This window comes from Tauraco erythrolophus, chromosome 1, assembly GCF_009769465.1.
Source record: "Tauraco erythrolophus isolate bTauEry1 chromosome 1, bTauEry1.pri, whole genome shotgun sequence".
Classification (NCBI taxonomy): Eukaryota; Metazoa; Chordata; class Aves; order Musophagiformes; family Musophagidae; genus Tauraco; species Tauraco erythrolophus.
In genome coordinates, this window is record NC_141465.1 from 40,149,733 (window position 1) to 40,174,300 (window position 24,568).

Here is a 24,568-nt window from a genome sequence, read left to right on the forward strand (position 1 = left end):
CACTCCTTGTACTAAAGGTTTCCCCTTTTCTCTTGGATTTTGTGTGCACTTTTCCTCCGCCTGCTTTACTCTGGCATTTCCAGCCACAAGCTTTTTGACCAGTTGTGTTGGTTTGTTTCTGTTGTGGGCAAGTTGCTTTGCCCAGTGTGATCTTTGTGCCCATGCGGAGGCTACCATGTATCTTTATTTACTATAGCCCAATAAGGAGACATTCTGCATGCCCGTAGGGTGCTAATGAAAATATGTCAAGAGCTGATCAGTTTGGAGTTACGGAGTTTCTTCAATATGCCAGATTAACAAGGCTAATTATTTCTTTTAAGTCCGTTTTAAATATGTAGGATTTTTTTTTTCTTTCTGACGTCTTACACAGAACAGAGATCTTTGGGAGATCGTTTATGTAAATGTGTCATCCCTGAAGTCACGTTCTTCCTTTCTTACTCTCATTCTCAGCCTCACAGCTCCAAGCACCGCTAAAACCAACCAAAAGTGCCATGGACTGTGCTGTTTCCCATTTTCCTTCCAAGAGGCAGGCCTTTATCTGATTTTATTTCCCACAGTACCCGTCTATTTTCCCTATATTTAACCTTCTAAGCCTGGAAGCTGATCTGTAGTAAGTAAGATTCCTAAAGCAAGCAAAGTTAACTCGTACAACAAGCAGCCCTCCAACGCCACTGTGCTCTATTCTGGCTGTATTCCGCAGCCGCTTCCCAGCTTCGTGTTTGAGGCGCTGAAAAAGTCAGCTGGAAACTTGGTGCCGCACCAGGACCCCCTAGGAAATAGAGTTGCTTCAGGTTTGCTGCCGGGCTGAACGCTTCACTGGAGATTACCACTGCGCGCAGAGGCTGAGCCTTGCACTACACAGGCTCTTCCAACTTGCACTAAATGAGGCGTCCTTTATCTGTGACAAGGAGGGAAATTGTATTGTTAGCAAGATTAGTTGCTCTGATCTGAAGGAGGAGGGCAATCTATTAATCGCACCCATCCTTGGCTAGGCAGTCTTCTCCCAAGCACCTGAGCTGCGCAAAAGTTCGGGTCCGGCAGCGAGAGCCCTTAAGGATGAACAGAGCTCTTCCTGGGAGAGGCTGGAGCTGCTGCAGGCTTCAGACACTGGCCAACAAGCTCATTTAACAGGAGGAATGTGTAAAACCCCAGTCTTGTGCTTGTGGTCATGACTATGTAATGAGAAATCTTTTTTTTTTTTTAAGCCTGTGGTTTTGGTGCTAAAATCTCCGTGTTGAGTTACCCCACGATGATCAGTGCCTAATCGTGTGTTTCAGCAGTACCTCGTTTACACCTGGGCTCATTAGTGTCCTGGTTTCAGCTGGGACAGAGTTAGCTCTTCTTTTTAGCAGCTGGAAGAGCTCTGTGTTTTAGTTTTGGTCTGAGACTTGCTCTGAGAACAGATTTACAGAAACAGCCACTGCCGGAGTGAAGGGGCTCCTCTCTTCCGCATTTACCTCCCTGGCTCCTAACCAAAAGCTCTCCTGGGGTGAAGGGAGTGGACCCACAGATATTTGGCATCCAGCATAACCTGTTTTCCTGCAGTGTAGCTGGCAGATCCGTCGGCAGAAACCAAATTGAGACCGGTTTCAGGTGACTGCCCTTTGTTTCCCATGGGTTTCGGAGCTGCCTCCGTGACAGGCTAACGAGGGCTGGCGGGTGCCAGGCGCTGCTGGGGAGTGCCACCGCGCATCCTTCCCTGTGATTGAGCTGCCACCGCATCACAAAGCAGCGAGAACCACTTTGATACGCTGGGGAGGTGAAACGGCAAGTACAACTGTGAAGCTTGAAAGGGAAGCGCCGGAAAGCGGAGTACAAGCTCCCGCTTGTCATTTAGCAGAGACAAACGTGAGCGCAACCGAAACGACGGCGTTATCCGATTAGCGAGCGCCTGCAACCTGACGGGAGTGGATCTGCAAAGGCAGGGGATCTGTCAGCTGTCGTTGCAACACCACCGCGAGTGCCACAATACATTAAGCGGGGATAAAGAGCGGTGGTGTAACAGGTGTAATTGCAATAGTGCTGAGAGGGACGCTGTCAGAGCTTGCAGAACTGAAATGAGATCTCCTGTCTCCTGTGTGGGTGTGCGGGAGATGCAATGTTATATTGCACCGGGGCTCTGCCTGATGGCTCCATCGTGGCATCCAAAAGTGCAACGATCTTGCGCCCGGGCACGAAGCTTGTAAAACTCAGCATTCCCTTTGCTTGCGCTCCAGAGCAAGCCGAGGGCTGCTGCAACTGGGAGTACTTCAAAGAAAGCACCTGGTACGGCCATGCTTGAGACCACTCTGCTGACCTACCAAATACATCTCTGCTGCCCTGGAAAGCTGCCTCTCAGAAACATGTATCAGGTTTACAAGCGCTCAGTCACTTTTATCTTGTCCTTCCCTTGCCACGTACTCTCCCTTCCCATAAGGCAAAAAATGTATTCAATTTCAGTCAGAGTATGAGGTATACAGGTATATTACACAATGATGATGATGATATATGGCGTAATAGCTGTCTCTTACACACATACACAGATGTGAACACTACCACACGCTTACTTTGTACTTTACAGAAAATATTCAGTATACAAAACGTCACCTAAGCATGGTTTATCTGATCATATTTCTTCCCTGAAGGATAAGTTGTAAAAATAAAGAACACTGATAAATTGGAAAGTCCATATAGGATTTTTCATGGCTAGGGATTCTTCTGCTCATTAACCTGCACAAAACAGAGAAGATATGGTTCACACAAAGGGCTGGTGTATCATGCCCATCTTCCACTTCAAAGATTTTACAGGCCGGTTCATTAGGCTGCTACTAACACACTCAGTTTAGTCAATCAGCCCTTGGTTGTTGGGCTGTCTTGGGACCCTGCATGAGATGCAGAGATGTGCACCCTCACTAGTATCTTCCCCAGGTGGCACAGATGTGCATCTTTCTCAAGGAATTAAAACGTGGAGAATGTTAATTGGAGGAAGAAAACCAAAAATCTTGGTCTTTGAACGCAGTGTTGAAAATTGCACTGGTACCAACATGGGACTGGCAGAGACTGCCAGGACTGAGAAATGTGGCTCTTCCAGACCCCTGCAGCTGGGCTTGTGGGTTGTGTCCTCCACAGCATGACTCAGCTTTAGTCAGCTAGACTGGACTAACTCCAGCATGGCAGAAAAGCCAGGCCCTTTGCTACTTGCCCCCATGCCATTTTTGCAAACTCGCCGCAGAAGGGCTGAATTTCCAAATGTCTTTTGGGTGCTGGAACCCCATGACGCTGCCAGGTCAAGCTCTGGTCTCCACCAGCCTGTATGTTTGCTGGAGAAGAGATGGAGATTCCCAGGGGGGACAAAAATTATCTGTGCCTGGCCATTTATTGACAGCTCCCCAGTGTGCTGATGCCGGGGTGAGCAGCACAGCCTGCGGTGAGTTGGGGGTATCGCACCCTGTGCCATGTGCAGCAGCCCTTTGGCACAGCCGAATAACGCAGCCTCGTCAGAAGGTGGGTGAGGCCCTACAGACGGAAAGAACTCCTTATTCACCTGCTAAACCTATGTTTCCCTTCTTCGGGCAGCAGGAAGGCACTATGTATAGTGTCTTGTTGCAATCCGTGTCTTAAAAAGCAGCTTATTTCTTCCCCAGAGAAGAAATGGAGTTTGGTGTGAGTTTTTGGACAGCTGTGCACACAGCACGCCTTCTTTGACCACAAGCAGAAAACTTATCCTCCTTCTAAAGAAAAGGGCCTCCGACTGGTCTCAAATACAAGGCACTGGTTGGCAAGGGAGAGTTAGGGAGGCTGAAGAGCAGTAGCAGACGTAGCTTGCCCCATCTGGGAGAGAGACAGTGGCAAACCCAACAGCTCATTTGTGCCTCAGATAAAAACTGCCTCCTGACTATTGCAACCACGCAGGGCGTCCAGCGTTGGCTCCCTCCTGGGATGGGCAGCTATGTGCAACTGCCTTCAGCACTACAGGTGAGTTTATTGCAGGCAGTAATGCAGCAAGAACATCGCTGATGATTTGGCCACCGGTCAAAGCAGGTTGAGCTTCAACTTTATGACGGACTGTCACATTGCTGTGCTACTTCAGGCTGAGAGAAATAGATCATGGCGTTTCCAGCATTCACTTTTAACGTAACCGTTCTTTAAGCACCCAGCTGTAGGCTGCTCATGGGGAAAGCAAGAGTTTGGCTGTCAGGGACCGGGGACTGCTGTGACCTGAACAGGCTGGTTGGTGCTTGTTTGGGCTGGAACTTCAGTGCCTTTGCAGAAACACAGTCCGATTCCAGAAAAGAGTTATTATTAATCAGCCCAGTCATCCAAAGAGAGGTGCATTTGCCACTATTTAAACAAGCATCAGTTGATCCACTAGGAAATAATAAAACCAGCACACCAGACAAACAGTTCAGGTTCAGAAGTTACTATAATTTTGGAGTTTTGTTGTTTTTTCCTTTTTGTAAGGGAGACTGAGACTCTGTAGCTGGAAGGAGCTGAGCTCCTTACTCCAGTGGCCCAGAGGCAGCCTGCATTTCTGTGCGTTTCTGACCCTACCGTCGCTACATCCCTTTCTAATAGGGAAACTTAGGCCCATCACATTCACCTCAGGGCTTGAAGGATGCTATTCGAAGACTTGGGATAAAATGCAAAGAAAGAGCAAAGCTGTCCATCTCCTTACTCTGTGAGCTCTTGCTCTTGAATCACTGCCAGGCACAGTTGTCCTTAGGAAGCCTGGCAAAGCCATCCAGAAGGAGAGCCAGGGTGAAGAGGAGGTGCTGGACCAGCTACCCTGCGGTGATGGCAGCATCCTGGGCAGGATGGTGACTACACTGCAGGCTGCCGGGGGCTGACAGATCTGACCCAGCGGCTGGTGCGGGGCATCTCATAGGTAATAGCCATCCAGGCTTTATGTTTGCTGTGCCTACCTGGTTCCTTAAGTGCTGTATGAATGGGAGTTTTGCAAGGCAGGTGATTTCTAGGCAGGGTTTGTGAGCATCTCCCACTTCAGTAAGTGCACCTGTGTCCTGGGTCACAGCTCCTACTGAACCAAAGCAATGCTCACTCCATAACTACATCTGGTTTTGAGCTTGTAGCTGCCTTTATGTCTCAGAGTCTGACCTGTCCTAGCTGCAGATACTGACAGCTAGTGTTTCTTGGTACTGTGGCTGTGATGGCGTTAAGGGGTTACTTTCCTTTCCAAGCTTTAACCATTCCTGCAAAAATTTCCTTTCCTGGTATTGCAAGAAAATGAATGAAGGAAAATACAGACTCCAGTGCACTGTATCAACCTATAGGAAACCTAGCCCTGATCTTCCTCTGTTCTGTAGTAAGATCACACCAAGTCTTCATCATTTTGTTTGTTGAAAAAAGCAAAAATCAACTGGAAAAAAGGCAACTCTCTAAGAAGTGAAAACTGCAAATAGAATCATAGAATGGTTTGGGTTGGAAGGGACCTTAAACATCATCTAGTTCCAACTCCCTGTAATGAATGTATTCATATTAACAAATACATTAATTTAAAATACCATTATATTACAAAAGAATGTAGTCCTTGAGCCCAGATACTTTAAATGGGGCAGTTAAGTGATTACTAATTCATGTTTCAAAGCTAATTACAGCTAGTTGAACCTCTGAAAACTTCTAAATTAGAAAAAACCCACATTTTTTTCCCCCTTGTGAAACTTTCCCCAAAGGTCTGCCAACCCTTCCAGCAAAAAGAGAGGTATAAAACTCTAGTGAATACTAAACTGAGGGACCTTTTCTTTCCCTTTACACTAAAACCATGACAGCATGGGAATCAGTCTCCTCAGGAGGCTGGGTGCTCTGCGTGAGCATCCCTGTGGTCCTCACTCTCTGCAGCCCAGGCAGCTTTGCCTGCGGGCCAGCAGCTGAGCAGTCCTGCTCCATGATCCCATAAAGAGCTGGTGCGACACACAGCAAGGGGGCTGCTTTAGGGATTGCAGCCTTGCTAAGGGTACCACAGAGGATGGTTATGGATCCACATGAAAAAGATGTTTTCCCCAATGTACTCCTTTTTTTTTTGAAGTTGAGTATTTGCATCAAAACAAATGTATGCTCAAAGAAGCTTGCGGCTGCAGAATTAGGCATCCATAATCTATGGCATGCCAAAATTGAGGCTGCCTAAAGCAACTGTAATGCAGTCCTGTGCTCATTGCACTGATCCCTATAGCCTCCACACTGCCTAATTCTCTTCTCCTTATTTTCTGCCTGTTAGTTCCTATCCTTACACCTACAGCCTTAGCTCCATAGCATGACTGTACATCCTTGACAACTCCAGTGAAATGGTGCTCTGATACCACACTATCACCTCCAGGCAGTATCACAATGCAAATTAAGCGGTCATTACGTTTACTACTCATCCGAACGCTTTACCTTGCTGCACGCAGAGTGGAGCAGCAGTGGAGACATGGCCACCGCAGAGGTGTTTGGTAGAGCAGGCTATTAAAAGTTTGTGTTGGTTCCAGAGCTGGCTGCCACGCTCACCTGCAGTGCTCACACGTTGCCCTGGTGGCTGCAGCACCATTTCCCAGCAGTCCTCATCCTCACCATGGGGTGGAAGGTCCCTGCTCCCCAAGAGAGTGCAGGGAGGGCTGGAAAGGAGGAGACGCTGGAGGCATCTTTTTGCCTTGGGTGGGAAGAGGCTCCTTGGCAAATAAGCGTGAGATGGCAGGGGGAGAAGTGGGCAAGGAAGATCTTACCTGTAGCACGTAAATTTGCTGCTGGCCTCCTTAATTAGACCTCTCATTACCTACTGTCTTTCCATGGGAAAGCGCTGGGGACCAAGCTCCCCAGCGTCATCCTGGACCACTTCTTCCTAATTTGGCAGCCCAGCTTGAAGGGGAGGATTCAGCTCTTGACTTGAACCCTCAGGTCGGTAAACGTAACAGGGAAGCTTTTAAAGCCTGGCTGCAGGACGCTTTGTCAGCAGCAGCAGCAGCCTGGGTCCCCACCAGACCCAGGCTGAGCAAGGGCCACATGGGATGCGCGAATCGGAGGCAAGGAGTTCTGCTCCAGGGAGCGGCAAGGATGCTCCCAGGGCAGGGGAAGGGAAATTGTTGTTCATCTGTTCACTCTTTGAGGGCCTTCCTCTGACAAGGAGCACCTGTCTGCACCATGCCTTACCACCCTGAGGAGAACCAGGAGGCCACGATGATGGCGGATGGGCTGTCAGAGCAGGACAGCCACTGAATCGAGAAGTCAATGCGATTTTTGTGTTCGCACCAACACGTATCTTGCTGAAAATGCCAATAATCAAATAGGAGCAATGGGGAAGGGATGCTGTCACCTGATGCTCGTTCCCTGTGGTGCCAATGGGTTAAGCGGCGAAGGGGAGACAGCAGGGACACACAACCCTCTGCCACTCGGCTGCCAAACACCTCTCAGACAGTAAAATCACTACATCTGGACAACCATGCAGCCAAGTCTTGTTCCACTTTGTCAAGCTCTACAGACACATTCAGCGAAAGGTAGTAGCCAGCACTAGAGCATCTCCATTGGCTTCCTAAGCTTTGCACCCAGGGACAAACAAAGGCACTGGTCTTTTTGTATTCTTCGCTTCATCTCCTTAATGAGTAAGAAGTCGAGCCTATTGCACTACTCTGAGCAAATTATTAATGGCTGTTCATTTTGAAGCAACCAGCTCCAGCGTTCGCGAGAGCAGGATTGCCTCCTGTTTGTGACCGTCCTGCCGCCTGTGTTGTCAGACAACGTCGTTTTAGAACAACATTCATCTCCAGTGGATTATTATTGGGTTGACTACCCCTTGGGGTGTAATGAAAAGCATTCATTAATTCTCAGGGCAGGAGGGCTAATTACTTTTTTATAAAAAAACGTGCTAATTGCCAATAACTTTTTTATTGAATGGGTCTCATAGAGATGAGTTTTATTGGCTTTTTGATTTCCCTTTCACATTGTAGCACTTAAAATGCACAGTCCAAACAAGCAGGGAGCATCTAGGTTATCTGGACAAGCATCGGGGGGAAACCCTGCCATGACAAAGACCAGCGGACTACACCACGGGTCTACGCTCAGCTCAGTGCTCAACCTTGCTGTGGTGCTGGCCAGGGTTTTCTGAGTCTCGTACCTTCCTGCCACCTCATGCTTCCACGTAGCAGGTGGAGACTTGTTTTCCATACTCCCCCGAGCCATGGCATTGATTTTGGCAGGCTGTCGGTGCCTGTGCAGCAGAGGCAGCACACAGGGCTCACGCTGGTTCCCCGCAGGGCTGAATCCCACCTCTCCTGCCAGGAGAAGACAGTCCCCAGCCCTATAAGTCCCAGGACTGCAGGAAGGTAAACAGGGTAGCACACAGCAATAACCCACGGGCTCAATATACCAGCTCCTATACTTGGGAGAAGGACTCATTCATCTGCCATTTGGGTCATGCTGAACTCCAGGATGAAGAAAACACTGGGCAATTTTTTGTTTGCTTTTAATTACAAATAACTACAGAGCTGAAGACACTGAATTATCAATGCAAGCACTAACCGGTTCTTCTGAGCAAGCAATAACTTACAAACACGACATTAAAGGTAAGTCTCACAGAAGCACAGCAAGCCCGTGGCAGCCAGAGTAGGAAACTACCCGTGTCAAATGGCTCCTGCAAAGCCTCAGGTAGTGCCACGGGTTGAGGCTGGCCATGAATTTCATTGCATGTGCATCACAGTAGTTTCTAGCAGTCTGACACCTGCAGACTCCCACAAAAAGCTGCTCTCACCATCAGGGGACGTAAGAGATGACCTGACAGGCAACAGTCCCCTCTGAACTGGACTGCAGATCCCGCTGCTGCTGGCCTGAGCTACTGAGCCTACTCAGCCTGGAGCTGGAGGTTGCTGCACTGCTGTGTCAGACACACGATCAGGTTGAAATACTTTCCCTTTCAAACACTTTTGACTGAAAAATAAAAAGTTTATATATTTTTTTCTCTTTTTTCTCCCCCAGTTCCACTTCAGCAGCTCTCCTACTGGGCATCAGCTGTCTCTCACATCATATTTCCTGAGTCTCCACTCCAGAAGATAAAGCACACAAACCATGGCTTCCATGCAAGCCAGAAACCTGTCCTTGCTTCCCCTCTGGAAATAACTGCAATTTAAAAAATACTAACTTTTTTTACTTGAATGAATAATCTCTATTTTAAGAACAGACAGGGCTTGCAAAAATGACTTTTCACTTCTGAGTGCCCTGAGAGGTTTTGAAAGGGCTGGATTCCCAAACGGTAGGTCGCTCGGCACTTTCTGAAAGCTAGAGCATTTTGGAAGTACCTTCAGGGAGTTGCCTGAAATCTACTGCTTCTGAAAGTCTTGGCCAAGACACTGTGTTATAGGAGTATGGTGAATAAAAAATAGTGTTCTGTTGATTTAGTAGTTGCACTGGGAATGTACATCACATTGGGAGTTACACTGTTCTATAGTGCACCAGGGATGTTATGTGCATGTGTGTGTATATACACACCCCAGTTACCGATTACACAGAAGAATCATCATCTAAAATAAGTACTTGGTGTCACCTATTGATGGCCTCAGCAGCGACCAAAACCAGCCACACTGCAGTTACCATGCAGCAGAACAGACTCCAGAGCTTGAGGAGCTGCTGCCTCAGCACGGCTTGCTTTTAATGAGCTCGCACGCCTCAAATAACTCCGGTCACGCTGGACAAAAACGAAATGTCCTTTGAATAAAATGTTTCCTGACTACAACAGGAACAGATGCAATGACAAGCAAAAGGCAAAAGCAACAGCTTTTTTCTTCAAAATTAGGCCAAAGTGGTAAAAGCAGCTTGCAGAAAGTTCACTGGTATGGGGGGCAAAACACTTTTACTTACAAAAAAGCAGAAGTGTCATTTGTACGTTGAATCATGAATATTTCTATTTTTCTTATACAGGTTCATACTGAAGCAGCCCTGGTAGAATGTGACACCCTGGTCAATCTTGCACCTCCAGTGGGATGCCAGGTATGTATGTTATGCATGGGGCTTGGCTGGCAGCAAATTAATTTGCTAATCAGAAAATTATCTTAAACAGTAATGAGCCATTAAAGTCAAGGGGAAGAGCCACAGGAGACAAAATCATTTTAGCCCCTGCACTGGGTCCTCCAAGGAGCCACAGGCTGAAGTCCCATAAGCAGTCCTGCAAAGCCAGTCTCCTCCGCAGCCACGCTCGCCCGAGGATGGTGGCAGCCAGCAAGACCCTCCAGCACAGCCGCCTGCTCCCGGGGCCGCAGTTTGATGCTGCTGTGAAAAATCACTTTCACAGCAAGGTATGACCCTCTTGGCAGCGCTTGGGTCTGTGCTCCTCAGCAGAGGCAAGCCCTGGGAGGCAGCTCAGGATGGGATGCACATGCCAGCTCATGCCACTGGTCCACCTTTCAGCCAAACCAAGCTAGGAGCTCACTGGGACCAAAACAGGGTGGTCTCAATGCCCTTCTTCCTCCTCCCACAGTCCCATTTCGCCTCTCGCTCTTCTCATACCCCAGCCATGCCCCATTCCTCCCAGCCCTCCTGGGACTCATCCAGTCATCCCATCGCCCGCTTTGACTCCCAAACCTGCCCACCCTTCTTTTGCCCAGCTCAGGTCCGGTGATAGCAGCAAACGCAATTGGCTTGGGGAAGGATCAGGCAGGCAGAGCTGGCCCCCTCCGCTGCTGGTTCAGTTCGCGCCAGAGGGTGGGAAAAGCCCTCCGGGTACTCTGTGGTAGCTTCACCTCTGGAGGGAAAATCCTGCACATCTGTGCCTGGCTGACACTAACCCCTACTCAGCAGCTCTGGCTTTTGTTTCCTTTCCACTGTCTCGCTTCTCTCTCCAGGAGGGAGGAACGAAAGCACAGGGACACTGAGCCCAGGGCAGGGGATGCCCCAATGCCAGCTAGAGCAAGGTGTGGCCCCATGGGGATATTGCCAGGGAAGCCCTTGGCGAGTCCTTCACCGGCCTGATCCTCTCCACGGAAGCTGTCGAGAGCCCAATTATCACACCTACCCCACACAAGCAGGAGGGCTGCTGGGCTGAGGGAAACAACCGAGTGCGCACTGAAGGGCTTTACTGAATGCACTTAATTCACCGCTTTGGCCTTAAAGCTGAGCACATGCTTTACTGAATGGGGACAGGCACGCTGGAGTGGTCTGGGGGCCCGCTGACCTGTCACCCAGCATCAGCATCTTCAAAAGAAACAGCTCTTGGCACAAACAACTCCTTCTTTCAGGAAAAAGAAAAAGAAAAGAAAAAAGAAAAAAAGTAAAAAAAAAAAAAAAAAAAAAAAAGAAAGAGAAAAAGAAAAAAAACAGAGGAGAGGCTGGTGCTTTTCCACTCCGGAAAGTCGCTGGTGGCTCCCGAGGGAGGAGGCGGCAGCCTCGCCCCCCGCCTCCCTCCCATCCATGGGGCAGGGGAGACCTGCCCGGGGATGAATAGGGGAGGGAAACTGGGGCGGCTGGTGGGCTGGTTCTTTCTGGTGTGGAAAAACATCCCTCCCACGAGCTTCCTGCGCCTGCGGAAGAAGGGCATGGCTCCAGCCCGCGTAGCCCCAGCAACCCGGCAAGCGGCTGCGGCTGTTTCCGAGCCCTCGGAAGGGACTGAAAACGCGAGTGCCACGACCTGCGCTGAGCGGCTTTGTCCCCAGTGAAGTCCACACAGTCTGCCCAGTGCTGACGCAGGACACATATCGGCGCTCTCCACGTTTAAAGCCAGCCTGCTCCCGCACGGCAGATGCTTCGCCGAGGGCAGATTTAAATTTGGGGAGCAGCTTCCTCTTCTCTTATTTACAAACCTCTATTTCTCTTCCCTGCTCTGGAAGTGCTCTCTGAACAAAGCCAAAGATGCCACCGGGGTTTTTAAGACATGTGGCCTTGGCATATGCCGACAGGTTTTTATAGCTGTGGGCAAGAGCCCACCGACCGTCCGTGCCAGCACCCCGTGAAGGTTTATCAGGAGCTGATGTTGAGGGTACCAACCACGGCAGCCCCCCAGGGTGGATGGTCACAGTAACCAAGTGTGTGGCACTGACGGATGGACAGACAGATGGAGGACGGGCTGAGACTCCAGCAGCTGTAGGGGCTGTGCAGATACAGGCACAGCACAGCTGCTCCTCAGCCAGAAGGCTACGGGGCGTCCCTCCTCAAGTCATCTTCTCTGCCCACGTTGCCAACGTAAGGGCTCAGTCCAAAACCTCCAGGATTAAACTTTCATGAGCTTTCCATCAGATCTTCAACGCTCCACGTATTCAAATGAGAAAGAGATAGGCGCCTGCCTTTCCATGAATGCAGCAAAAATGGCTATTAATCACTCCCCTCAACCCCAAATCCCTCTTCTCCCCACCCTCACCAAAAGCAGAACCAAAATCACGTGCAGCGCTAAGGATGGGATAATTAAACACTGCAGCTCGTTACCAGTCACAAGAAGAAAAACTGCAAAGCAGAGGGTATGTGTTTGTCACATGGTGAAACCAGCTGTGGAAGGTTTTTCTAGGAGTTCTGAAACAATTCCAGCTCTTTCCCTTTCTTCCTCAGGGTAGCAACATTTTTCTGTCACATGCGAGTTAGTTGTTAAAATATGCATAGAGACATGTCACTCCAAGCTGTGCACTTGTGTTTCGTGTTCACGTCCCCCCTCAAAAGAGTTTTGTTACTACTAAAGAATGAAAAGGAAGCGCCTAGAAATCTGTAATGGTTCCATTTATTAATACGTATATCACAAATACTCACAATATCAATGCATTCTCGTTGGCATGCTAGACAGAGGCATTATTAAAAAAGTCCTATTTTTTTTAAAAAGATTTTAAACTTTTGCTTTCCCCCAAAAATATTTCATATGCCTGTTTTTTTTTGTGACTTTTTTGTGTGTGTGTGTTTGTGTGTGTGTGTGTTTTTATTTCGATTTGATTCAACGATGTATTTGGTGGCTGCAACCTCAATGTAAAAAGAAAGAAAAAGAAAGAACAGGAAAAAAGTATGAAGGCCGCAGTACAGCACAGTTCAATTAGTTCATAACTACCTAATAAAAATAAAGGAAGCAAAATTCCTGCCTTCACAGTAAGCAACAACACAGCTTAATAACAGTATTACACAGGATCAGGTTCAGAGGCAAAATGCACTAGACAAAGCCTACCGGGATACGCACTAGGCATACAACACTGAGTAAGAATCAAAGATGTAGAAGAACATCAGGAATAACGGTTCCCTTCAAGCACAACATTTTAACATCATTTTCAAGTATCTTTATGTTATGTTACTGATTCCTTTGTCTTTGGGGAAGGGGGGCAGGCGCAGGGAAGGGGGAAAGGAGGAAAACCTTAGTAAAGCAATAAACAAACCAAGAAATTAAGATAAAACCAAAAGAATATATATTTCATATACCGGTTTATATGAACGTGTGCAACACTTATTAACCATGGTGAAAGGCTAATTATGCCCTCCAGTCACTACATGCACAGCCCGATCAACGCTGTTAATGAATTACCTTTGTTAACTTACGATGCAACTACTGTGTGACCAAGAACATACATATGGTGCCGTCCTACGCCGAGCCGCAGGGATGGGCTCTGGGTCCGGAGGCCGAGGGGACTCGGCTGCTCTTGGTGGCACCGCAGTACTTCACAGAATGGTACACTACGCATGGGACAGAGTTCGGGAGGTGGGGTGCGAGTGTGCGCGCGCACGTGCTTGCTCGTGGGAGTGTGGGTGTGCGTGCGTGCGAGAGACAGTGTGTGCTATAACATTCGTTTCAGTCTTTCTCCAATTCCGCAGCTCCTGATCTTCAGACAGGCTCTGGATGTCACACTTCTGAAAGACTAGAGAGTGGGGGGGATAAAAAAAAAGAAGCAGGTTGCTTTGGTTCCCAGCAGTGTTCATGGCAGGTATTTTGCCCTCTGTTTTCAAGAAGAAAACTGAAATGACAAAACATTCAACAGTACCTTCCCCGCTTTTTTTCTCACCAGACAGAATATTGGGATGAAAATCACAAAATCATAGAATCATAGAACGGTTTGGGTTGGAAGGGACCTTAAGGATCATCTAGTTCCAACCTCGCTGCCACGGCAGGGACACCTTCCCCTAGATCAAGTTGCTCAAAGCCTCATCCAACCTGGCCTTGAACACTTCCAGGGATGGGGCATCCACAACTTCTCTGGGCAACCTGTTCCAGTGCCTCCCCACCCTAAGAATGAAGAATTTCTTCCTTAGATCTAGTAGAAATCTACCCTGTTTCAGTTTAAAGTCATTGCCCCTTGTCCTATCACTCCACGCCCATGTAAAAAGTCCCTCTCCAGCTTTCTTGCAGGTCCCCTTTAGGTACTGGAAAGCTGCTAGAAGATCTCCTCGGAGCCTTCTCTTCTCCAGGCTGAACAATACCAGCTTCTCAGCCTGTCTTCATAGGAGAGGTGCTCCAGCCCTTGGATCATCTTTGTGGCTCTCCTCTGGACTTGCTCCAAATCCCAAAGCAAAGAATGCCATAGGAAGACTTAATTCTCGATGAACATGCTGAGCATCTAAAAGTTGCCTGCCATCTTTAGTAGAAGCAGCGCAGCCATGACAATATACCAGGGTGTATACAGCATACCCCATGGAAAGCACGGAAAGCTCACCTTGTTACACCATCTCGTACTGGTTAGCAGTAATAAACCGTGACAGACAGCATGCCAGCAGCATCCCGATCAACTGTTCCGGGTAAGAACAGAAGCAGAATAGAAGAAGTTAAGTTAAATGAACACAGAGTAAAGGAGAGGCCACAGTGAGCAGAGATTTCATGTTCTGGAGTTATTATGCACTGCAGAATTTATACCTTATTTTAAGGACTGCTCTAATCAGAAAAATAGCATTAAAATCTCCTGGCTTTCTTCGTCAGATCTTCCGCTTGATTTTTATCAGAGCATATTTATTTGATGGGCAGCATGCTTTTTTTGCTACTTTTCAATCCCATTGTCATTTCCTGGCCAAGTCAGACAAGGATGGGTAAACTGGCATCAGCTCACTACTGGCTGCAGTTCACTCGCAAGCTCCACCTGGGTCTCTCACCACCACCCACCACCACCGAGAGTTGGTGGTCCCGCTAACTTTGTTAACCGTAGGCTGGGGAAAAGCTTCCTAATGTCTCAGAGTGGTTATGCTTTCTCTACAAATGATGCAGCACCAGAGAAATGAGCGTTATAAATCTGGAAATAAAAAAAATAAATAAAATAAGTCTTTCACTATTCCCTCGGCTGTCACTCAGATTATTGAAAACAGATCCCTGGCTTCCACTCGTCAATAAGCACTCAGTCATTTCAACGTTTTGCCTATTGCAGTTTGTTAGCATTTCCTGCACATGCCAACAGCGTTAATATACTATAAATAATTCAGCCTCTCTTTTCTCATTTGGATTTGTCAATTAATTAACACATAAGCATATCCAGATTGTTACAGCTCATCCCCGGCTATGGGGGTGAGGTGAGAGGGCCATCTCTGCCGACAGACCAGCCTTCCTTGGGCCTGGCTCCAAGCAGGGGCTGTCACCGCTGCTCACCTGGGCCCGTGGGCCACCACCTCTGTTTGCCTCCTCCTGCTGTGGGCAGACCACATCGGAAGGGAGCGGAGCTGAAGGAGGGAGATCACAACCTTTTGGCAGCAGCAGCGGAGCTCCCTCAGACCCCTCAGAGCACATGTAGATAATGCCTGGCTGGCTGCTCATCCAAACCAGCTCCTTCTTCTATTTCACATTTGGGGTTGCATTTCCTTTCCCCTAGTCTGTCCGTGCTCCCTGGTAACATGATCATCATCAAAATATACATCTTCTCTACCAGCTAATTGCTTGATTTGAGCTGGCATCAGCCCAGAGCAAGACCAAGCCAGGGCACCTCAAATCCAGATAAACTGCTTTCTGCCCCTAAGATGTCACGTTTCTGGTCAGGACATATGTCTTTTGTCAGAAGTTTGTTGCTGCCGCTCCCTTTCCTCTTTCAGTGTCCACCAGGACTGCTCTGGGCACCTCAAAAGGGCTTGGAGTCATCTTTAAAAGCAGTGTGAATCCCCACTGTTCCCCACATGCAACCCCCCATTCTGGCAACAAATACCACGGATGACACTGCCTTGGTTATACCTAGACGTGAGGCACAGATAACACCTCCTGACCAACCTCTGATAAAAATCTAAGCTACTAGGTTTTGGGGCTGCATTTTCACAGCTGCCAAAAGAGATGTGGGTGCTGGAAACTCTCCTCAGCTTTGGAAAATCTCACTTGATACGAAGAAGATATTTTAGCCATCTGGTTGCCTTTTCTCTCAAGACGGGTGTTCCAGCAAGAAACTTATTTGGCAGCTGGAAGGCTCAAGCACTCGCCCAGGAGTCCACGGACCGGTGACAAATCGTATTCTGGCTGGGCTTTGGATATCCACACTTAAATATTCCAGTCACCAGAAGGATGATTTTTATCAATTTGTCCGTTTGGGAAGCGTTACTGAAACCCCACTACATTCAGTAGGTTTATTAGTCTTTAACACTCCCACTGCCTGCTCGTGGAATGTTCCATTAGCTCAATTCAGTTTTGGAGAATGAGGTTTCCCATAGCACATCCCTGGTATGTATTTCTCCATGCTCTGACAGGCAGAATAGAGTACATGCCTCCGGGTGGCCCTGTCCCACCCACTTCGCTACCCCTTTTCTGTGTTTGTGGTACCTTTTAGCCTTCTCTCACCTCCCTCAGTAGGTCTGAGAGATTACTTCTCTGCCTTACTGCATTTTTCTTACTTCACGGCGTATTTCATGGAATCGTAGAATCATATGGTTAGGATTGGAAGGGACCTCAAAGATCATTTAATTTCATCCTATTTATTTTCACTGAACAAATTCCATCACAGACCCAAACGAGTTCCTCCCTCCTCCTACAATGGCCTACAATGTGCGTACATTCAAGTTTACATTGTTTGTTTGGTTTTTTTTAAAGCCTGTGCCGAGGTACCTATTATTTCCCATCACAAGCACCCAGATTACGGTCATCATTGTTCCCAGCCACAATGCGCTGCTTTTATCAGGTTTACAAGGCCAAAGGTGCTGCAGCCTGTACAAATGAGAAGCCACAGGCTTCTCTTTCCCCCCTCAGCTGCAGCAGATCTCCCCAGCTAGCTTTAATTAGGAATTCTTCTGTTTTACACAGGCTATAACTCTAATACTCAGTGTGTCTAAGCTTTGTAGCATTTGCAGGCATGTGACAATGTTTTGATTTACTCAAGTCACTCGTAAGACGAATGACAGGTTACACATGAATCTATCCTTCTGATCTTTGGCTCACTTATTAATTCTTGGCTCTGAGCATATGCTGGTTTATGCATTTAAGCAGTAGTAGTACCATAATATTAAACTTTTGTATTTCAAAAATAATTTCATGCATACTGAGCCTTTGAATACACATTTTATACAGCATTTCTATTACCAGAACACAGCAGAGCTATAATAAATATCTCAGAAGTACTTTGAACACATATAAAGCCATGTATTTTCTAAGGTGTGTAGACTTCCATGTTTAACCACAAGAGTACTGTCCCTCCTGTAGCCCAGAAGAGGCGATACCGTATTAAGTTGCTGAATTTCCCTCATGATGCTCTTTCATTACACTCATAACTACAGTCCTCTGTATTTAGATCAGGTTAGAGGCTCCCAATCTGCAATCCATCAGTGAGTGCTCTCCACCCTGTCTTGCCCTCTGCATTTGCATTTGCTTGATCACCTGCCACCTCTGCTCTTCAGTCAGGAGGAAGCCCCTTATCCTGTTGTGCAGCAGGTCCCTGCAGCAAATTTGAAAAACCAGAGACGGGCATAAAAGCGTCCCTGCAAAGAAACTAGCTGCGAGAAGTGGCATTCATTTCCCTTTGCTCTCATTGTCTCTCAAGTGCCCCATCGTAACTTTTATCCACTTACTAATTTATTTTTTTTAATAGTCCCAGTTTTTTGAGTGCTAAGATGCCAGGCTTGGTTCCACATTTGTATTCTCTCTCATTTCTCCCCTTTCTTCTCCTTTTTCCAAGATTATCTTGGTCCTCTGAACTATTACACAGAAAACAGTTTGTCTTGGTACCTCTGGTCTTGCTGCAGGAAAGCTGAAAATGCTGACACATTATTTGGATTTGAGCACTGCTGGTAAATCTATATCCCTCAGGCATGTCTTCTTTATTACCATCCTGTTGGCCAAAGCTCATTCCAGAGAGCAGAACGCAGTGCATGTGTTCATCTCACCGTGGTTTCTAGCAGTCATCTCATGCATATCTCAGATCTGACCACTGAAATCCATCCACAGCAACTTCCAAGCAATCTTATCTCCCATCACAAACATGATAACTAGATTTTTAATATAGTTATTTTGCAGGAGTTAACCTTAACTGGAAGCTGTCCTGCATGACATATCTATTACATTTTATTATACTGAAGAGAAACGGAAGTGTAATTTGAATTTCCATTTTACTTTGGATCTTGGTATCTTCACCATTTCTTATCTTTTGAGAGAATTTCTATAAGTATAGATATGTTGAACTAACTGAATTCATCAGTGGATCAGGTAACCTAAAACTGGATTTTTTTTATCCATCAGGAATAATTGTTTAGTTGAATGATTTACCTTGCCATATTTTCAATACACAGAACTTCAAGAATCCAGGCTCCCTGCCAGCAGATTTTCCATGTCACAAATCGCTTACCTGAGTCAGCCTCCTGTGCCATGGTATGCCTCTGGCACAGGTCCTATCCCCAAGCTGAACCTCAGTGATTAGTATTTAGAACCAACAAAATTAGTCTTATATTAGATTTCAAGTCACGTATTGGATCCCAATACGGATCCCGCTCCCTAACCCTAGTGCAAAGGGTGACTGAGGTGTAACCCTGTGCTAAAGCCAAGTCTCAGCCTCCCGATATATATAGTCAGACAGGAATCGCAGCAGACAAGGTGGATAACATCTGCACCAGAACTGCATCCACAGTCAGGCAGAGCTATTCGTATTAACGTTAAAAGTAAAGAGGGCAGGTGGACGCTGCACTGTAGAGAGGACTGTAGCCACATGAGAACATACCTTCAAATGACGGGAACTGTGCATGCTCAGGAACTGGTTTTGAGCATGTGGAGAGCGCCTGGCTTCCAGTCCTTCAGTACAAAAGGAATGATTTGGCCTTAACACTGCACTGAGACTGCCCTACCCAGGGACTCTACTGCAACCACAATCCATAAATCCCCTCCAAACCCTGCCTCTTGTGCCCTTTAAGCCAACGCCTGTGCAGTAGTTCTATCTAGACAAAACACCTCATCATCTATGCTGCTTGCATAATTTTATTCTCTGTTGGGCACAACAGAACAATCATTTTGCTGCTCTGAAGAGCACCTGCTAAACCAAAATTACTCCAGCTGGAAGTCAGCATTGGGATCTGATTCCAAAAAACAATCAAATTTTATTTTATTATTGTTATCATTATTTCAAACCCAAGGAGGAGTGCAGATAATGTCATCAACACAGCAGTTTTAAAAACTCTGCCTCTGACTGGGAGGTCCGTGCCAGGCCTGTAAGATGTGCAATGCCATTACATCAACTTTCTCTATTTCTGGGAATCGGCACATTCCCCATACTAGTCAACACCTAACAAATCATGTGAAGGAAAGGCCCTTGAGCACGCTTTACTGTAGAAGAGCAACATGATCTAATTTGCCTTTTATTTAGATTAAGCCTATTCTCAGTAGGAACAGCAAAACCTCGCCTACAGCTGGAGCACTGCCTGGCATTACTGCCAGCCACGGTTAACCTGAAATCAATTTGTAAACACTGTCCCTAATTGGGTCCAGCAAAACAGATTAGGCAGTAAATAGCAACTGGCCGCCTTCACTCTTCACACCTCAGGAGAGACACGTTTTTCTCCCCTGCATCCCCTCTCTTCTCCTTTCTACGTGTTCCCAAACATCCCAAGCAGCTGCATATCTGCTTGGCACGCCAGAGCCTTGTGCTTACGCAAGGGAGCCACGTCCCTAGCTGGCATCGGGCAGTGTGAGCTGTCAATGCCACATCAAAACATACCTTGGTTTTTACTCGGAGCCACAGCAGCAAAGCGCCTTCTCCCTGCTCCCCGTGCTCCCTGCAGCCCTCCTCCCTAACCTCGCCTTGCGCCAAAGGGCTCCCGTGGCAGGGACCACGCTCTGCCTGCCGGCCTTCCTGTGTCAAGCTCACAAACCGCTGATGACCTAGAGTAAACATCCCGGCATGTGCCAAAATATTAACAATTCCAGCCGCACTCTTCCCACAGTCTCCCTCCCAGCTGCAAACAACTTTCAGGCAAGGTAAGATGATGCTTAGCCTATTGTACATACGATACACCGACTAAAGGCTTTCAGGTAGCATTGGTCCTGACTGAGGCATTTGTCCCAGCAGCATATGAACTGTGAAATTCTACTCATCTCATTTTTCTTTTGGATAGTTTTACATGAAGCATTTTAAAAGATGCTTTATAGCCTGCTGGCTATCTACAAACCAAGCTGAAAGAAGAGCTAAGAGTGCTACAGCAGTAATCAAGTCATAATCAAGGTTGGAGAAGAGTATCAAGACAACCATGACGATTCAACAAGAACTAGAATAGCCTATTAAAAAACCCAAACAAAACAAAACTCCTTCTGCTCCATGCACCAACAGCTCCAGACTGGTGGTTTCACCGCTTCTGGATCCCAGAGATCTGACACCCACACACATGCTCTGGGTGGCTGGTGGTACGATGAACCAATGTTTACGCCCACATGAAGCAGACTGACAGGCGAAATCGTGGGCTTCTCACATCTAACACCTAGGCTAGAAGGCATCAGGTTTCCAGATATGCCCAAGGCAGAGCAGTCGGCTGGTCGGATCCCAAACAGTTTTAGGGCTCCCTCGGGTTGTGTGTAAGTTGACCAAGAGGACCTGGTGGCCATTTTCCACACAGCTTGGGGGCAGATCCTCTGAAGAACCTGGAGGCCACTGTAACTGCTGAGCAAACTAAACCTCAGAGAGATGTGACTAGAACACCGTGCAGCTGAGCATGGGCTGACCACACCGGGCAGCAGGGGCAAGAAGGCAGCTGCAGCCCTCTCGCTAATTCACTTGCCCATTACGGCAACAGTATTGGCACTCATTTCCAGTGCAGCACAGTGTAAACGTACAGCTTGCTAACTGAATTAATGAGTTTTAAGAAGTTGTCAAATAATTTTTCCTAGCACCTCATTTTTTCCAACCACTGGATAAACATAATTCATTCAACAGATATATTCATATTTTCAGTGTTGCCTCAGGATCCAGATTTTTAATACTGTGTGAATGAAGCAAATGAAAGTTGCATGATTGTTTTAGAATACAACATTTGCAGCCATACTATGTACTCTCCGTAGAGAAAAGGCAGACTGCCTCTCAGGTAGAAGTGCTTCAGGAATCATACACGTCGCTGTGTGTTTTTGCTGAACCATTCGACAAGCACTTTTGCATTTCGTATGTTTCCAGGAGAGTCCTTGCCATCACACACAAAGTGACTAGTATAAAGGAACACCTTGTTGAAAGATGCAGGTGTTTTCCCGCCCTTTCTTGATAAGAAGATTCTAACCAGACCTTCAGTTTCCCCAACTCCTGTCTAAGTAAAGGCAGTCTGAATAGCAGGGAGCAGCAAACACCTTCTTAGCTCTCCTCTTGTCCCTCCCATGTCAAACTCCTTTTGGTGCAGGCAAGGAGTTGGTTTAATAATCTCATTTTGGCAGATTTCTGCTCAGGGTTCAGTGCTAAAAGAAAAAAAATAAAATCAGTCATCAAAACCAGTTGCCCCCTCCAGGCTTCAAGTCTGGGATGGGGAGGCCTGAAGGTACACTCTTATTTGAATTCTAGACTCCTTTAAGAAAAAATAAGGATGCTTAGAAGATAGAAGCCTATCCAAACAATGGATAAGCTATTTGTCTTCTTAGCTGTTTATGCTCCATTTAAGCCAATGTTTTATTGGGTTAACCTCTATTTGACCCAGTGGAGGGACAAGTTGTTTTCCTTACGCTAGTCATTAGCTCAACCGTAACTGATATTCCCAAGGAGAAACTTCATTTAAGTTGAAAAAAGAAAATCAATGAACAGATGACCTCAGGACTAATGAGCATGCTGAGTTCAATCCCTTTCCATAATCCTTCCTTCCTTGAAGTCTGGGTAAAGAAAAAGAGAGAGGGGGAAAGAAAGCAGCGAAGGGAAGTGTTTATGCCCTTACCTGTGAGAACGCGATCCCAAAAGCCACTCCAGCTATGATTCCCATATTTGTCTCCATAAAACTGGTCACCAAGTCATAACAGCCCTGGAAAACAAACATAATCATTCCTTGTATCGACCTTCCCTGCCACAAATGCATACATACAAATTTCTCATTTAAAATATACTTAGGCTAGACAATATTTTTGCTGTAATTTCCAACAATGTCACCTTTTTATTTAAGAGCAATTTTGAGTGAATGATGGAAAGTGATGGCAAAACCAGTTCTTTTTAGAAACAAATGTATTCCAGTGCTTTTAAAAGCTAAATGTGACGTTGCACTCATTTTTGTAGGTCTTTCATTAAAGAAAGTCAGTTCGCATTGTTTTAAAATACGTGAACACAGGTTTGACCTGAAACCAAACCAGTAACAATATAAGGTAATGTTATATTACAATATGGGTATTAAAAATGAATAAATGATGTTCATCTCCTAATACTCCAGATATTTAATACAAGGTGTCCAGTGATGCATTCTGCTTGCCTTTGCCTGTCAAAGGACACCAGGCAAGGTACTGAGTAGTATATAACTTTAAACCATATAACAAGATTATAAAGGTTTTGTAAGAAGTTTCTTGCTTTATTTGCTCTTGAACATAAAATTCCCTGTTCTGCTCCGCAAACTCAATTTTCTCTCTCTAGCTCAGACCCTGACTCCATTAGCTGACTTGCTTCCTTGTGCCTCAATTCACAGCCCACACCAGGGCCAAAAGATTCATACACATTTCTGTCCTTCTCTTAGATAAGTTTTTTTGAGATGTTCCTCTCAGTATGATAATTTTCAGCAAGTTTCTCCCCTCACCTATTCTACTGCTCAAAAAAACATTTGAAATACTCCTTCCTAGTCTGTAGTGTCTAAATGAATCTAAACAAGTGATGCGAAACTTGAAGAAAAAAAATGATAATGTCTATTTTTAATTTCATCACTAACTTATCTTCTGCCCACACAATCAAAGCCACCTCTTGGCCACACATCCCCAAATGACCAACACCACTCTCAGTGTAAAGCCAGTCCCAAGGCGTTTCATTTAATTTAACTTTATCTACTTTATCAGAAATTGGAAAACCCAGAAATAACAGAATTCCCTTTCCCAGTTTGGACTCCTGCCCCATAAGAGAGAATTGTCTCTGCATTCCCCCTCCATCCGCACCCCTCTCTCACTTCTGCGAACACTTCAGGAGCTCTTTACATGACTTTAGAGCATTAGTTATTTGTAAAAAATAACAGCTGGAAGAAAAGGATGATGTCCTTTGTCACAGACAGGCCATTCATGAACTAAATTGTATCATTTCTTTAACCTCTTGTATAACATCAGAAGACATTTTATTTAATCCTGAGAGTAATGAAGTGGTAAAGCTAATAGTAGCTGGGGACGAGCACAGCTGTAATTCAGTTCTGAAATGTTTAAGTGTACATATTAATCCTTAATTATGTCTTACAACAGTGTACAGTATGTCAGATTCAAGCTTGCTTATTTAACACATCAAGCCACTATAGTTGTATGTGTCTTACATGTTATGAAATGAGATTAGATTTCTCAAGCAGTGCTTTCATTCTGTCTGGCATGGCTGTATGTCCTCCCAGCTCTTCTGAAATCTGTTCTGCTCAATAGCCTTCAAGAGATGCAACATCTAACAGCAATGGTAATTTGAGGGACACATAAGATCTCATTAAAAAAAACATAAAAGGGAGATAGTTTTGATCGCTCTCCTCATTTGAAGATTGTGTTTTCCCAAATCACAATAATCTCTTTCCCAAAGTGCATTGCATAAATACGGCTTAATTGCTCAGTCCTTACTGTGCATGGAGTGAGAGTGCAAGAAGCACCCAAGAGTTGCATATACAGCACAGAAGTATGTGAAGCACTGTGTGCGCACATCTGGATGGTGATTCAGAGGACAGAAGTGACAATTTAGCAAGTATCCGATCATTCTTCAGTCCATGCATCTGTCCCTTTACTAAGATTTTAGAGAGAAGTATTTCTTGAGATTTGTTGGTAATGAGCTCTGAAGATTAAAAGCACTATATGAACATTAATTAGCTAATCCTAATGACAGCTCTTAAAGTTATGTATTAGTCCCATCTGAGATGAAGAAACAGAGAGAGAGAGAGACTAAATGATTTACCCAAGGTCACTAAGCAAGTTAGTGGCAGAGTTGGCAAAGAAAATCCAGGAACGTTGTCTTTTAGTCCTGCAGTTAGATCATTAGTTTAATCCCCTTTGGAAAATTCATCAGTAGTCCTCATAAACTGCTGGTTAGCCCATCGAGCACTTGTCTTACTGATAGTTTTGCAAGATCCACCAAAAAGATGTATTCCAAATACACTTATCTACAGGATAGGGTCTTCT

The 24,568-nt window shown here is 46.1% G+C and overlaps 1 protein-coding gene across 2 annotated transcripts in view; it reads right to left on the bottom strand.

Moving 5' to 3' along the window:
- Positions 1 to 12,692: 12,692 nt before the first annotated feature.
- Positions 12,693 to 24,568, bottom strand: part of TSPAN7 (tetraspanin 7) — a 108,907-nt gene continuing 97,031 nt past the window's right edge. The window contains exons 6-8 of one of the 2 annotated variants that reach the window (XM_086618633.1): positions 22,180 to 22,263; positions 14,562 to 14,634; positions 12,693 to 13,769 (exon numbers count right to left, since the gene is read on the bottom strand). In XM_086618633.1, the coding sequence (XP_086474759.1) occupies positions 14,566 to 14,634; positions 22,180 to 22,263 (153 nt within the window). In that variant the 3' untranslated portion in view covers positions 12,693 to 13,769; positions 14,562 to 14,565. Of the gene's footprint in view, positions 13,770 to 14,561; positions 14,635 to 21,428; positions 21,713 to 22,179; positions 22,264 to 24,568 lie in introns of those variants that run through there. The other variant, XM_086618640.1, reaches the window with a different exon arrangement.